The sequence below is a fragment of the Anneissia japonica genome, unplaced genomic scaffold (assembly GCF_011630105.1).
Source record: "Anneissia japonica isolate Jap-2015-1 unplaced genomic scaffold, ASM1163010v1 scaffold673_len1821605_cov196, whole genome shotgun sequence".
Lineage (NCBI taxonomy): Eukaryota > Metazoa > Echinodermata > Crinoidea > Comatulida > Comatulidae > Anneissia > Anneissia japonica.
The window spans coordinates 1,789,889-1,807,205 of NW_022717449.1; the positions used below are offsets into that span (position 1 = coordinate 1,789,889).

Consider the following 17,317-nt stretch of genomic DNA (forward strand, 5'->3'; position numbering starts at 1 on the left):
CTAATTCACATCAAAAAGTTTCTCGACATAAACTGACGCTGGTGGCGCTTTCCGAAATGTGCTAATACAGTACTACGAAAAATCAATAAATTAGAGACTTGCGGCAATCAAAAAAGTTTCTCGACATAAACTGACGCAGGTGGCGCTTTCCGAAATGTGCTAATACTACGAAACATTAATAAGTTAGAGACTTGTGGCATGTCTAGTGTAGGTCTAACATCAGTCACATATTACGGTCACGTAAATGATTGATGAGCGAGAATGGAAATACGGTTTAGGTTTACTTCATTTTTGTTGGAATCAACATCGCAATGCAATGGTCAATGGTTGTGCACTTGCATAGCGCATATAACAGTAGTCTGTATGCGCTCTCCAAAACAACGGAAAAGAAAAAAAAATGTTTAATTGTTGAAACAGCAAACAGAAAGTGATAATAGAAAAACAACACAAAAGTGAAAAGAAAACAAAACAGGAGAGTGGAGGAAAATTAGAGATTGTCAAATAAGAATGATTTAAGACGGCGCTTAAAGATCATTAAATTAGGAGAATCTTTAACTGATTGTGGAAGTGAATTCCAGAGCATGGGGGCCAATAACTGAAAAGGACCTTTCTCCGTAAGTCTTCAAATGATAGGTATATGGTCATAAATGTAATGGACCTTAATATCCTTTTACATTTAGCAGAACAATCAGTTCCGAGATGTAGTGAGGATTAGAATGGTGCAAGGACTTAAAAGCAGGTCTCCATCCAAAGATTTTGTTTGGACCGGGGTTTTTGTGGATATAGCAGCTTTGGTCTCTAATTAAAATCCCTCTAATCAAAGACCAGCATTAAAAATGGTCTTTTTCTATTTAGATGGAAATTCGAAATCAACACATTAAATATAAGTATAATTGTTTTATTCCAACTGTTTTAGAATTAATACAGTTATTGTAAGCTGTTGTTGAATTCTTAATGAAACATTTTTAATATTTCTCACAATAGATTATTCAAAATAAAATCAAATAGACAACTGTTTTAAAGGTTCATTTGATTTTAATTAATAAAACAATATCTACTAAACAAATACTATACTTCAACAAGACTTATTAACTCATTAACCATAAGTTGAAGGTATAGAGCTATAATTCAGATGAGCTGTTGTAAAAAAGGAGGTTATCTTCTGTTTAATAGGATATGCCTTCACCCATGGTCAAAATAAAACAATCTACGGCCTACGCATTGTTTAACCAAAACATCTTTTCTTTACTGTCAAAATAGAATCAGGAAGAAAATTCATTTCATATTATTGAAACTTTTGTGAAAGGATGCAATGTGTACAAGGATTTTTTTTAAATTACTTATTTAGGCACACAATGTGCCAAGGATTGTCAATAGCGAATATATCATTGTCCTATTGTAGGTGACAATCCCTTACACAAGACAAACGTACACGCACGTTGCTTCACACAAACTAAATCTCAATATGAGAATTAGGGAGTGGAGTTGTTTTGGTCGTGAGAAAAAATCCTGCAACACTGCCAGGAATTGAACCAAGGATGAAAATGCACCCTAATAATTTCTGCAAAATAATAAAAGAAGTTCTAGGACACATTCCAAAACAAATAAATATGTCAGCTTGTTTCTAAAGCGATGTTGAAACTGAGATAGAGCTGTCATCACTGGGAAGACAGTAAATAGAGTAGCAGGATATGGGATGAAAGTGCCATGCACTTTTATCTGCAGTGGAGACAGAGAATCTCTAGTAGGCCTATGGCTAAATACTAGGATTAAGATATGTGGATTGTGGAAAATAAAATATTATAAAAACTAGAAAGCTTCTAGCAGGGGATTGCAGAAATGAAATGGAAGTAGGAATAATGATCAACGGAATTGAGCACTTCTATACATTTAAAATGGAGAAAGTATACGCAAAATATCATCTTAGTAGAGCAAAAAAATGCATGGTATTATGATGTACGTAGAAATGTACACATTTATTTTACAAAAAATGCATTACAATTAGTATTTATTTTTTTATTATTATTTATAAAGTGGTCTTTAATTGGAGGGAAGATTTTCAGTCGGGTCCATCAAAACCTTGGTCTTTGGTCTCTAATTAGAGGGAGTCTTTAATTGGAGGGAACAGCTAATGATAAAACATAGGCGTTCAATCGGGACCACAAGAAAGTGGTCTTTAATTGGAGGTGGTCTCTCTTTGGAGGGGTCTTTCATTGGGAGACCTGTATATATAAAGAAGCACTTTGAAATTAATTTGCTGGTTGATTGGAAGCATGATTGGAAGCCAGTGCAGTTTCTTAAGTGTGGGACTAATATGTTCAAATTTGGGAATACCAGACAAAAGTCGAGCAGTAGAGTTAAGCTTTATATGAAATCTTCGTAGAAGGGTGCAAGGCAAACCAATTAGAACAAATATTATCATTAATATTTGTAACCGTTCTGAACTGAACTGTATTGGAAGCACATTTGTTTCAGTGACACACACCATGGCATCTGGTGGTGCATCTAAATTACAAAGAAAACACTTCACAAAAAAAATTAGAATATACAAAAATTTAAATTATGAAAAAGTAAACGTTTATGAGTGCAATGGAAGGAGTATCCATGAGCCGAATAGAGCAGTCCAACTTTCAATGAATTACTCAACCGTTGTACAAATACTTAAGGCATTCATTACTGTACAGTTTTAATCGCACCTAAATAGCTGCATATTGTGAAGAATGACAATCAAAGGTCATACGTTATTAGGTTGGAGAATCTGCCTATACAACATCAGATGCAGATTATTGCGGACAGAATCTCGACTTCAGAAAGTATTTTTGAATAACGATTCTTTAAAGATAACTTTATATATTGGTCAGTGAAACTCTATACTAGTTTTGGTGAGTTATATTTTATTATAAAAAATATGTCATATGTTATATATACAAATAGGCTACGTTTTAATTGAGAAGATTTTAGGATAAGACTGGTCCATTATGTATGTAGAAATGTACACAATTATTTTACAAAAAATGCATTACAATTAGTATTTATTTTTTTATTATTATTTATAAAGTGGTCTTTATTTGGAGGGAAAATTTTCAGTCGGATCCATCAAAACCTTGGTCTTTGGTCTCTAATTAGAGGGAGTCTTTAATTGGAGGGAACAGCTAATGATAAAACATAGGCGTTCAATCGGGACCACAAGAAAGTGGTCTTTAATTGGAGGTGGTCTCTCTTTGGAGGGGTCTTTCATTGGGAGACCTGTATATATAAAGAAGCACTTTGAAATTAATTTTCTGGTTGATTGGAAGCATAATTGGAAGCCAGTGCAGTTTCTTAAGTGTGGGACTAATATGTTCAAATTTGGGAATACCAGACACAAGTCGAGCAGCAGAGTTAAGCTGTATTTGAAATCTTCGTAGAAGGGTGCATGGCAAACCAATTAGAACAAACATTATCAATAATATTTGTAACGGTTCTGAACTGAACTGTATTGGAAGCACATTTGTTTCAGTGACACACACCATGGCATCTGGTGGTGCATCTAAATTACAAAGAAAACACTTCACAAAATAAAATTAAAATAAACAAAAATTTAAATGATTAAAAAGTAAACGTTTATGAGTGCAATGGAAGGAGTATCCATGAGCCGAGTAGAGTAGTCCAACTTTCACTGAATTATTCAACCGTTGTACAAATACTTAAGGCATTCATTACTGTACAGTTGTAATCCCACCTAAATAGCCGCATACTGTGAAGAATGACAGTCAAAGGTCATACGTTATTAGGTCCGAGACTCTGCCGATACAACATCAGATGCAGATTATTGCGGACAGGATCTCGACTTCAGAAAGTATTTTAGATTAAACGATTCTTTAAAGATAACTTTATACATTGGTCAGTGAAACTCTACTAGTTTTGGTGAGTTATATTTTATTATAAAAAATATGTTATATGTTATATATACAAATAGGCTATGTTTTAATTGTAAAGATTTTAGGATAAGACATTTATGTCTACTGGTCTGAGAATTAGATGTGTGAACCCGTCCATTCTTGACCACCACCCTCAATACAAAATACTGATAAATCATTAATTTACACAGTGTATCTGAGTAAGAAACGTCTTATAGGAAGACAAATGTATATTACGTTACACTAGTATTGTGATTTTCTTGTTGCACATCTCTTAAACAATTGTGCCTGTTACAAAAGAGAAACTATAAAGTTATTAATGTTATTATTATTTAATTAATGTAACACATAATCTGATAACCTCCATGAATTTTGTCGTTATTTATTAAAATCTATTAAAAAGTGGCCAACAAGCCAGCGGCAGGCACTCAGGGTGCCGTAGCGCCCTAGTGTATTGGAATAGGAAGGGGTGGCAGGCGGGAAAAAGAATTTCCAGGAGTTATCGGTGCACTTAGCGAGATCTTATTCTTATTAATGTGTGTGATGGTACCATAGAAAAAAAAAGCTTAAAAACATTGTCTTTGAGTATGTACTTTACATAGGACTACTTCAAAAACGTGATTTCACAACCAGCCATGGTGGGGCTGAGGTGAGAAAATTTGAGGAAATACCTCTCGAGATGGCCGGAAATGACACTTTTATATAGTAAAATTCATCATCATCACATTACCATTATAGTCAAAATGAAACGCCAACAAATTTCTCATGATCTTTTATCAGGGATCTACTTAATATCCAGGACAACTTAGGCCTAATTATAGCTTACTAAGCTTTAACTATATATTCTATAAAATTATGATCAACAAATCACAACTTTTTTTCGCATTTAGCATGATTTTCTTCACTTTTTATTGTTATTAATATTAATATCAATGATTACTATCGTCATCATCATCATTGTTATTATTATCATTACTATTAGTAGTAAACAAACATTTAGAGAAACTTGCAAAAGGATAAAAACGAAATTGAACCACAGTATCGCATTTCTATCTTAAAAGACCTGGCCTGAGATTTATGGATTTAAGATTTTTTTAAATCACGCTTAGGCCTATGTGTTTTATTAGGCCTATGTATAACGTGTACTGATGCATATTTACATGTTTAGAAGTATTCATTTTGAGTGATCCCAGGAAAGAATTTGTATTGGCTCAAGAATAAGCTTTAAAATTTTAACACTGTGTACAAAGGGTATCCCCCCTGGATACGTCCCTGTGCTGGAAGAATAAAGCTTTGGTCCTGTTTTACTCAACTCAGCGGTAGTGTATTTTATTTGTTCGATTTAACCACACCGTGAATGATAATGACCACTACGCCGGCTACTAAACATACCACACATTTTTGGCGGTGTGTCTATGCTTGTACTTTCTCTACATCATGCCATTATTAACCTTAGTTCGAACTCTGATCACGGAGTGGAAAGGGAAAGGGAATTGCACGCTACTAATTGTTGTGTTGTTGACTTTGTTCATGTTTTTAATGATTTCAACTTGCTCCACCACGATGTGAAATCTAGGCCTATACGTAGTACAGCTGTAGCATGGATTGGCATTCCAATGGATCGTTTTGTGTTGTATTCTAGACTTGCTGCGTCCTGCTGGGCTACACTGTTTTATGTTCCGAGCATTTGTTCTCATCACTCTCTGACTTTTGTTTTTCCTAAACGGAATAAATACAGTGCCCCTTGTTTATACTACGCTCATGCTGCTGCGACTTTTACTATACTGTTATTAAGTGGCGATGTGGAACCTAATCCGGGACCATCTGATTCGTCGGATCGATCTGAGCATAATAACCTGAATGTGTATATTACCAGAATATACGAAGTCTGAAAAATAAGGTAACATGTAACAAAACAGAACTTGTTAGTCATTTATTAACCAACAAATTCCAAGTTGTTGGCTTGTGTGAAATCTGGCTTAACGATACCGTACTGGATGTTGAATTGTCAGTTGCTGGATTTCATCTATACAGGAGAGACCGTGACGATGGTAGAAGACTGAGGAGGAGGAGTTTTGCTTCTGGTGTCCGATCGCTTTCATTCAAAGAGACTTCAGATTGCTAACTGTGCTAACCTAGAAGCCATTTTTGTCGAAATCCATGCCTCTCGTAGAAAGAAACTCATCATTGGCATTATTTACCGTCCTCCAGATAAGGATGCTTGCTACACTGAACTTATAAGCTCAGCATTGGAACAAATTTCTAGCCAGCAACCTGACGCTGATCTTCTTGTTTTTGGTGATTTTAACTTTTCTAATATTTTATGGTCTGAGGTACCATCCTCTCACAATGCCAATGAGCAAAAGTTTTTGGACTCTTTTTATCAGTGCAATAATGAACCTACGTGTTAATGTTTTAGATTTGGTGTTTTGCAATAAGGATATTTCTAAAAGTGTATTTTGTAATAATGATATTTTTAATTCTGACCATTCGTCTTTAATTTGTTCATATAGTTTTTATTATAATACCTATAATACTGCACGTAATATAACAAATTTCAAATATTTTCATAATTTTAAAAAATTAAACAATGTTGACCTAATTGAAACACTTAATCATATTCCTTGGAATCTTTTAGACTTGTGTAATAATGTGGATGATTCATTAGACCTACTTTATGATTTAGTTTTAGCTACGGTACTGTCCGAGATCTTGTTCCAACGTACAGACCTCGTAGAAAACTACCTTCATAGTTCGATGCTGAACTTCTTACTAGACTTAAAATAAAAGAACAATCTTTTAAAGATAAGAAAAATCATCCTACTGACTTCTATATTAGCTTTAAAATACCTCGTACCAATTTCAAAAAACTTTGTAGAAGTAAGTATTACTCCTACTTACAGTCACTTGCTAATGAAATTAAAAATAACAACAAAAACATTTGGTCTTGGATGAAGAAGTCTTATAAATCGAATGACTCTCAATCTTCAGCTTTGAACCATGGAGGTACATCTGTTTTTAAGCCTGAAGATAAAGCTGATATGTTTAATAACTATTTTCACTCAATCTTCAATGCTGGTGGTCCTTCTGAAGATCTTCCCCCTCTTCCCGACTATCCTCTTGGTAAACTTCGCTCTATTCCTATTGAGAGATCCCATATCGCTGATCTTCTTAAATGTATTGATACACGTAAAGCCACCGGTAATGATCTTATGCTTAAAAAAATTTTCAAACTTGGTGCCGACTCTTTTTCTTATCCTCTAAGCCGTATCTTTTATCAATCCTTAGCCCATGGAACATTTCCCGCTCTTTGGAAAAGGGCTGATGTCATTCCAATTCACAAGGGAGGTGACAAATCCCTAGTTAATAATTATCATCCAATTTCTTTACTTCCTACCCTTTCCAAAATTTTTGAACGCATAATTTTTCGTCACCTTTTTAATCATGTATCCCCTGTACTTAGCCCCTATCAACATGGGTTTTACCCTAAAAGATCTTGCCTTACCAATCTTACTATCGAAAGTAAAATCCAACTTGATATTATCTACACTGATTTTTCTAAAGTATTTGACCTTGTTTCCTATCAACTTCTTATTCATAAACTTTGTAAATTTGGTATTTCTGGCTCCCTTCTTAATCTTTTTATTAGCTACCTTAATGGCAGACAACAGCGTGTTGTCTTCCAAGGTCAAACCTCTGATTGGCTCACTGTACCTTCCGGAGTTCCTCAAGGCTCGATCCTTGGCCCCCATCCTTTTAAATATTTTTTATCAATGACCTTCCTCCTAATTTGTCCTCCTCTTGCTTACTCTTTGCTGATGATCTTAAACTTTTTAAAACTATTACTTCTCCTAATGATTCCAATTCACTTCAGAATGATCTTTGCAGTCTCTTTAGTTGGACCACGACATGGAAGCTGAGTTTAAATCTACCTAAATGTAAAGTAATGACAATTACCAACAAAAAAACGTTATATCCAATATGCATATAATATTAATAATCACATTCTTGAAAGAGTTGACCATCATAAAGATCTTGGTATTATTATTGACTGTCATTTAAACTTTATTCCTCAAGTTAATGCCGTAGTTAGTAAAGCTAATAGAATGCCGGGTATGATACGTCGTAACTGCTGGTGTTTTAAAAATTCTGAAACCTTGATTAAACTATACATCTCACTTGCTGACCCTCATCTTGAGTATTGTAGTGTTGTAACTAATTCGTTTTCTTCTACTCATTGTACTCGTCTTCAAAAGGTTCAGGATCGTTTTGTTTATTCTACTTGTCATTGTTCTGTGTTGTCCGTTTCCCTCCTTTCTCTCGTTTCTCGTCGTTCTGTCTTTGATCTTCAGTTTCTGTATAAGTGTGTGAATTCTCTGTTTGATTGTAACTTAATTTCCTTGTTCTCATTTCATGTTAAAGCTATTGGATGTCGTACACGTAATTCTAAATGTAATCTGCTTTATGTTCCATTTTGTCGTGTCAATGCTACCAAAAATGGTTTTATTTCACGTATTGTCTTCTTTTTAATAACTGTATTGTCCAAGACCTCCCTTGGTAGCGATAGCCCAGTGTGGATTGAAGAAATCTTGGACCTTAGTCGAATTATAATCAAATATAGGCCTCATTTGCATTACCTTTATGAAATATTGTTTCTACACAGCTTAAACATTTGTAGTTGTAGTCCCTAAAATAGCAATTATTTTGCATGTCGGATATAGGTGTCCAACCAAGACCACCATAAGGCGCGTTCAAGGAGAGCGTTACGAGATGCTTTTAAAGCCATTTGGAGTTGTAGTTTCTCAAGTTTATCAATGTGACATTTGCATTTGCATTTGCTCACAGAACTTGCGTAATTAATTGATGATAAAGCAATTGCTCTCCATAAAATATCCCCGAAATAAACCCGATTAACATCATTACATTTGCCAATTATTTAATATAATAATTCGATTACCTTTCTTAACTATATTTTCAAAATGAAGGTGTCACTTAAATTTCGTGATATATACACACCCTAGTATTTATAAAGAGTGAACTTCTGAAATATCATGATCGCCTAATTTCCAGAATTTATTTTTATCAATGCATTTGCCAGCAGGACTTATTGTAAGTCCAGCATTCTAAACATTTCGCGTTCATTATTAGCAATCAAGACAACGTCATCTGACCAAAAAAATCCCCCAAACCAAATGTCGTTAATTCTCACTCCAATAATACTGGATCTCAATAGTCTGTACATGAAGGGCCACCTTTTTTCAATATTAACAGATCAATTAACTTTTTTTTCGAGAATTTTTAAATGAGAGACTTTGCATAATTTCGCTTTTGTTAGTATGATTACCAACAATAATTGCTTTTTAAGCCTTATCATGGTCTTTCATTTTTATGTACTGTCTATGGAGCCTTTTGACGTTTTCCCTTTCTTTGTAGTACTGAGGTGCAGCACTACGCAAGGCGATAATCCCTTATCCGGCTGTATAGTAGGGTAAAGAGTTTACTGTTTTGTTTAGATAAACCAAACCCTTATAATACAACCAAGGACTTATCAGGCTTTCCACTTAAAAATTCTTCTATGTGTATTGTGCTATGATTGTACCCTAAACTAATTCCTCCATGATTGTACGTAGGTCTTAATCTTAATATAACCCTTTGATTGTGCGTCCCTGATAGTATACCGGTTCCCGTACCGGTTATGAAAATCATGCAGACTAATTCGAGAAAGAGTTTGCAATGCTTCGCCAGGAGTCCTCGTCGGCCATCAGATTTTGTGGGTCGCTAGTTTGTTGGTTGGTGTTCCTTGCCACAATATAATTGAGGGGTCTTCTCACAGCAGGCGATAACAAGCCAATGAGAAGTTTATGGATCACAGCTAATACAGACAGCGAAGACAACTTTGATATGGACGATTCATGTAAATTTTACCCCTTAGGCCAACCTCTTACCCGCCAACACACAAAACAAATTTCAAAATAACCTCTTTCCGTATTATTCCCCCCACGTCGTGGAAAACTGGGTCAACAACCCAGCACACAGTGTGGTGCCTTGTTGGTATTCTGTCTTATCTCTCTTTGTGCGCCGACAATTTACGTTGTAAAAGCATTAGACATTAGATGTAACCTGACTGTAGTTTTAATGAATATGATACAATGAGTACAAAATAAGACAATACACATTTTTTTTTATTGTTTTAATTATTGTAATGATTTTCATACATTGATAAAGTCGAAAACAAAACACGTGTCTCAGAAATGTATGGAACTTACGATAAAGAAGATATAAAACAGGTGAAACAGGTTGTATTAGTAATCAGAACAAACACAACGTAAGTTAGTAACACACCAAATAAATATTAAACCGATTTTAACTTTATAAGGCTTGATACACTGCTCATATTCATTGTTGATGTGTTAATATTTATCGATATAGAACCACTATATTGATCACATTTATTAATGTTTTTAGGCATTTTGATGATTTTGATAATGTAAAACAAATTCATTATTGTATTGCAGTTAATCCTCGTCGACTTAATTGACTTTGACTTCGTAGCCTACGTCGATATTTCAGACTAGAATAAACTATTTTCCAACTAAGCCATTTGTGACGTAGGCCTATATTTTTGTGCTGTCCAGTATATTACTGAACTAATTATAGGGCTTGTTTCTTTTATTATTTGTTATTATCGTCTATTATCATTCTTATTCATTATTACTTAATATCGTTATAATTATTTTATCGACATTGGCACTATTGACAATAGTAGTCTATAATAACATACACGTACCGGTATATGCCTTATTACTACAATCATCATTAAAATTATTATCATTGTTGATGTTCCTATTGTTATTACAGTATTGCCATTGTTATAACAAAAATAAATTAATGAATGATAAAAGTGTGATGATTGGTTATTATTCGCACACTCCCGAAGTAAAAAATAATAGACAGGTTACAGACTGCTGGTGGTAGAGGGTGTAGGCTATTAGTGACTTTAAAAATGTTGACCGGAACATAAAAAAGGCAAATAGTTGACTATAAAGAAACCAGTGGGAGGCTAGGTCTTGATAACAAAAATCCCAAAAGAGGTTTTGTTAAATTTATTTACCATCTTGGGATAGTGCTTAAAGTCAGACCCCGGATGGGAAACTTGATATGTTGTAGAATCGTAGAACCGTTCCTTAGTTTTTCGTCAAACAATTTTTTTCTGTCTTGGAAAAATCAGTTCTACAACATATCCACACTTTTTATTCCTCCTGAATCTGACTTTTCAAAAATCCATCCACCTAACCTTCTTGACTAATCAGAGCAGTTTCAAACTAGGACCTCCTCTAATTTATCGTACAAACAACGACTTTTAACTATATTTATATACGTTTTTTTGAGGAATTTGAGTGTTTTCCCCACCGCTTGCGTGTCAATGATTAACCAGTGGCGGATCCAGGAATAGACGGGGCTGGGAGAAGGTTTAACAGATAGACGGTCCATCAACCTCAGCCCCACCATGGTTGGGTATGAGGTTAGAACAATTATGATTATGGCACCTGTAGATGGTCGGAAATAGCACTCTCAGACTTAAATTTGAATGTAATTTCCTTTTTTCTCCACTTTTTTAAATATTTTTTTAAAAAGATTTGGGCATGGGGGGGGGGGGGCAGCAGATCTGCCCTTAAATCCGCCACTGTTCACCGCGTATAAACTCATCTTCTTTTTAAGTTTCACTAAAATCATCTTGATACAGCAGGCCTAGATTTAAATCTTCGCACCGTTCGCCATGGCGAATGCTAGACTGGTTAGAGCAAGAAATATAATAGTACGGTACACAAAGAAACGTCAAAAACAATACAGAAAGATATATTTGCTAGACAAATATATCTGATAATATGGTGTGATTGTCAATAAAGCTCTGGATCCTCTAACCATGGACCTATTAATAGGTCCATGCTCTAACCAACGTCCATCCCCAGCAGCAGCAGCGATGAAGGAATGTGATGATGACATTTTTCCTAATATATCTGTGCTTCTAGACTGTGCAGCACTATTCCCAATGGTGGTGCTCCTCCACTCCACCCCTTAAATTTGTAAAAATTATTTTAAAAAAGAAAAGAAATTTATATTCAAATTTTGGCCTGAGAGTGCCATCTCCGGCCATCATCTAGAGGTACCATAATCATAAATTTTCAATTTCCTTAGCCCCAACCATGGTAGGGCTCAGGTGTTATTGACCCTCAATCTGTGAAAGTCTGTCCCCTTGCCCAATCTATTCCGTCTTCCTAGATCCGAAAAACTGACAGTGGCGGATTCAAGTCCAGTGCTAAATTTTTCCAAAATTAGAAAAAAAAAATGGAAAAAAAGAAAAAGGTATTCAAATCTTTTGAGAGTTCAATTTCTGGTCAATCGGAGGTGCCATAATCATAAATTTTCTCCCCCAGCCCCAAACCATGGTGACTGAGGTGGTATCTCTTGTATCTGTGAAAGTGTATCCACGGCCCTGCAGTCTTCAAATCCCCTTTTCCGCCACTGAAAGCCGTTTAAGACATGTATTTTCAGAAATTGATTAAATAAGACCTCAAATTATAGAACCCCTTAGCGCACCCCACCCCTCTTGGAGCCATATTGGTCCACTTTCTACAAATTCAAACCCACCCAATAAAAATCGTCCTTACGGACCTGTAATAGGTACGATTTAAGATTCGGTTCGGATTTATATCTGATATTATCTTTAACCGAGGATTTTGTTTGTACACGCCGTGCACGACCAAACAATTTTGGTTTACATAACTGAGACAGCTATTAATATTATTGATACAGTTATTATTACCATTATTGTTTTTTATCTTTTAGATATTACAAGAATGAGTGATACCCAGGTTCGTGTGATTCTTTGGAGTATACCCCGCACTGTCTCCACTGCCTTTGTAAAATGCATGAGTAATCTAGATGATGTGCAAATTATACAAGAACCATTTGAGTGCGCATTTAAAGTGGGCCCAGAAAGTAAACGACATTTTCGTGAACATTTCGTCGCTAAAAGTGATAAGATAAAGTTGGAATGCGATTCTGGTTGTTGGGATGCAGACAAGGCCACTTACCAGTTTGTGAAAGAAAATATTCTGGAGGCAAATTATCCAGGTAAGAAAGTGGTGTTTGTTAAAGACTTTTCATACGCTATCACCTGGAAGATAAATATGTTGCCGAAGGGATATCGCCACGCATTCTTGATTCGAAATCCTGCCAAAACATTTGCATCTTGGAAGAAACTGCTTGTCGCATATAATGATGCATTGTCTCTTGGTACAAACCTAATGGAGAACAATGGTGCCAGCATTCCTGAGAAATACGGATTTGGAGAAAGTTTCGAACTTTACGAGCATCTCGTAAGAACAGGAATCGAACCAAACCCCGTCATTATTGATTCCGATGATCTTCTAGAAAATCCGGAGTCAATTTTGAGGCAGTTTTGTGACGGCATAGGAATTGAGTATACAGATAAACTGATGAGTTGGAATGCTGGAGATGGTATAGTACAGGAATGGAAGATACCGAAGGTGTTTTTACAAGGACACGAATTAATTGGCTATTATGAAAAAGCATTTTCTAGCCAGAAATTTGTTAAGCCTAATCCAGCGCCAGATCGAGCTGACTTGCCAAATGATGTCAACACTTGCATTGACGCAGCGATGCCCTATTACGAAAAAATGTACGCTCTCCGATTGACAGCAGAGAAGACAGATTTGGGGCTATAGGAGGGTGTATTTCCTCCTCACTGTAATTGATTTCTATGGTACTGTAAAATATTCAGTGCCGTTATTGTTCAGGTAGTTGATTGACAGAAGTTACAGGTGACAACTGATTAGTTAGGTCTACTCAGGTTGCTTTTGTAGTGGGTTAGTGGTGTTTGTTGATCACTAAGAGATATATTTAATAGTATGAGATACGGTATTGAGTAAATTAACATAAGATTTATATTCTAGTGAAGTTGACCCTTAAAAAAAAAACCATTACATTCATTAAACATTATGAACAAAAAAAATACGTATTATAATACATAGTAATAATAATGGTTCCACTTAGAAAGCGTATAATGCACTAGCTTCCATATGGTTCAAACTGCCGACAAGTTACGAAATAAACTTACACAGTCGAAAAAGTGTAGCTTTTGTTATATTTCAGTCTCATCTCGAATAGATAATGTAACGACTTCCCCCATTCTTGCGGGTATGCGCTCCTTAAAATCCAAACATATGTTGTTATATTACACATTTATTGCATATTCATTTCGGCCTTTCAAAACATCATATATCTCTTTCTGTAACCTATTTTCCATAAGCTGTTCTATGGTCTCCTAGCCATATTAAACCACCGTACTGTATATTTTGGACTAATATTTTATAACTAATCTATATGGACTGTATACTACATTAAATGAGGCATTATGGAGTTTTAAAATGGACTTTACTATAATAGTATATCATTACACAAACATTTTGCACAGTCATACAATTTTTTTTAATTCCTTTATTCTGAATACAAAATAACATTCATTGATGAAAAGACAATAAAGTACCAATAAAAAAGCAAACCTATTTCCATTCTGGTTCAAACTATTAAATATACAATACAAAATAAAAAACAGCCATTGATCTCAATTTTTTTTACATGATTAAAATAATAGCTAAGCATAGGGTGGTGGAGTACAAATTTTTAAAATAAAAGAGAAACGGCTTTCTATGTGAACTTCAAAGTTAGCTTATTATTTTTTTTTTCTCTTTTGCGGGTGTCTCCCAATTTTATATTTTGCAACAGAATATACAAAAAAGACCACGTCATTTTCATTACATTCATTACGAATGCATATGTTTTTTTCTAATTCAATATATTTTCCTTTATATTTTAGACTTGTGTTTACACCTAAGCTAGCACAATTTCCAACCTTAATAAAAGCCATTTCAGCAGATTTTTAAAATTAATATTTACATTAAAATATAATTTATACACTTATAAACGGGGCTGTTACACAGGATGTATTCAACATTTTACCAGAAATGTGTATTGTAAACACAAATTTTATCATTAGTTAAAAAAACCCCCCAAGATATGTGATGTTACTTATTGTCTTCCTTCTTTATAATACATTGTATTTCACGTATTAAGCAGATCATAAAGAGTAACCATAACAACGTTTATTTCAACTTAGCTTTATAAATTATGTTCTTTTAATTTTATATAATTTCTTACTTTATCATGACACTCACATAGAAAGTGCATTGCATTACATTGAACACTTAAAAGAGGATCAGCTCAATCACAATCATACCTCTTAAAGGTTAACTTTTAATACGATGTGCATATATTAGTTTGTATATCATTTTTTTTTCTATTTTTAAACATTTTGCAGAAAATTTACTTATACATAAAACCAGTAAACCAAGAAATAAAAATGAGCAGAAAGGGCTTTGCTAACAATATGGTGATCTATTGTCAATATGTACCATTGATCATTTAAAAACCTCATTTCTGGTTCACATACAATGACCTTTAAAAAAAAAACACTATATGTACACCGTTCGCCAGCGCGAAGGTCAGAGTGAGAGTCAAAATATTAAAAATATATATATATAAAGTGATTGCAGTTCCTAGTGGTCTGGCGAATTTCAACTTTTTCTGTCAGAAATGCCACCTACAAAGTCAAAAATAAAAACAATACATTTTGCATTGTCTAAGTATTAGTCAAAAAGTGACTGTAATTAAATCGGCTGCACGATGTACTGTGATAACGTACACTGTTCTTTTATTTATGTTTTTATTTTGATTTATGTCACAATGTATGGTTAATCAAAAATAAGTCACAGGGAGGATATACATGTGCGTTGATTCCTATAACCTTATTGAAAGGCATATATAATTTTATTATATTTTGTTTTTCCACGATTACACTATAAGAGAAACCCGGATTTTAATTGTTAGTTTTTAACTAATGATTTATTATTTCATTATTTTAGAGAATGCTATAAAAAAAAGGTCTTCAATGGTGTAGGTAGGCTAATTGTAGACTTAGAGGTTAACATTTACGAACACACTTTGATACTGTAGGCCTACATCAAAGAGAAATTCGAAAATGACCACCGAGCACTGAGAGACTGAAAATTAATACTGAACCGGAAGAATAGCAACGACATGAAGGGTATGTGAATTTCAAATCGAACAGCGTTGGAAGTGGAAAAATAAGTAAATGAAAATTTGAGAAGATATCTAAATAATAAGCGTAAAATACTGTATTAATTGGCAAGTAAAATGTAAAGTTTGCAGGCCTGTACATCCAGTAGATGGGGTGTTGCGAAGGGTATGCAACTGAGGGTGTGTATAACGTCCTCATTTCCAAGACAGTCGGGGATGTACTGAATATAAATTTGTGAGTTTCTGTTATTTAAAAATAAAACCTTAAATTTGTACATTTACCAGTAGGCCTAATTTACTCAGTCTGTCGTGATTCGGAAAAACGCAATTTATCCATTTTTTGAGATTCCGGCTTAGGGGCACCCTGTGGATGTAATCTATCATAGGAAGTGATCATATACTCCAGACAATTTTTTCGAAATATGATATTATTATGAGAGTTACGCATTGTATTCGTCCACCAAGCATTATATCCACTAGGCATTGAAATGTTGGCAATCAACCAATCATAGAAGACAATTATGCATATTTAATTACTTCCACCGATGGTGGCGGTACAATAATATTAAGTTTGGTTATGGTCAGAGTACAATTATTGAAAGAATTGCATTATATTATTTTTCCTTTAAGAAGAAGTAACGACTTAAAAGTTGTCATAAGATGAATTTTAGAACCATATTATTACCTAAGATTATTAGGTTACGGTAAACTTTCCACGTCGGCGCACGCGTGCACTGAAAACTTACGGTAAATATTTTTGGAAATTGGAATATGTGTAGAATGATATTGATAAATGTATAGGTGTAATTTAAAAGTGATATTGTTAAAATATCAGAATTCTCCGTACGATGCTATTAAGCATTTATAGAATGGACTTCCTAATGTTGTAATAATATTAGACTGTAAGGCCATTAACAAACAACATAAAACAAGATTTCCACGTCTTTGCATGCATAAAACGTATAATTTCCTAAAAATGTAGATGTATGAGATTGACAGTCAATAAAAATTCTCTCTACCCATCTATGCTAAGCATTTGAGGAGTGGACTTCTTTATGATTTAGGCCTAAGGAAATATAAATGTATATTGGTCCGAACTTTGAAAGTGACAGAGTGTTCTTCCTTATGTTGTGGTCATATTAGAATTTAATATTATCATTAAAGACTATTCAACAAACAACATGAAACCAGGCGCGGATCCAGGATATTCCATGAACTTTGTACAGATGGGGTGGTCC

At 34.4% G+C, this 17,317-nt stretch overlaps 1 protein-coding gene across 2 annotated transcripts; it reads left to right on the forward strand.

Annotated features, from left to right (window-relative positions):
* Nucleotides 1-2,723: 2,723 nt before the first annotated feature.
* Nucleotides 2,724-17,111, forward strand: LOC117110279 (branched-chain-amino-acid aminotransferase-like protein 2). 2 transcript variants are annotated; one of them, XM_033252927.1, is made up of 2 exons: nt 2,724-2,882; nt 12,747-17,111. In XM_033252927.1, the coding sequence occupies exon 2, from the start codon at nt 12,758-12,760 to the stop codon at nt 13,646-13,648; it is 891 nt and encodes a 296-aa protein (XP_033108818.1). In that variant the 5' UTR covers nt 2,724-2,882; nt 12,747-12,757; the 3' UTR covers nt 13,649-17,111. The 2 variants fall into 2 exon arrangements, with proteins under 2 accessions (XP_033108818.1, XP_033108817.1); XM_033252926.1 differs by lacking the exon at nt 2,724-2,882 and adding an exon at nt 3,749-3,906.
* The last annotated feature ends 206 nt before the right edge of the window (nt 17,112-17,317 follow it).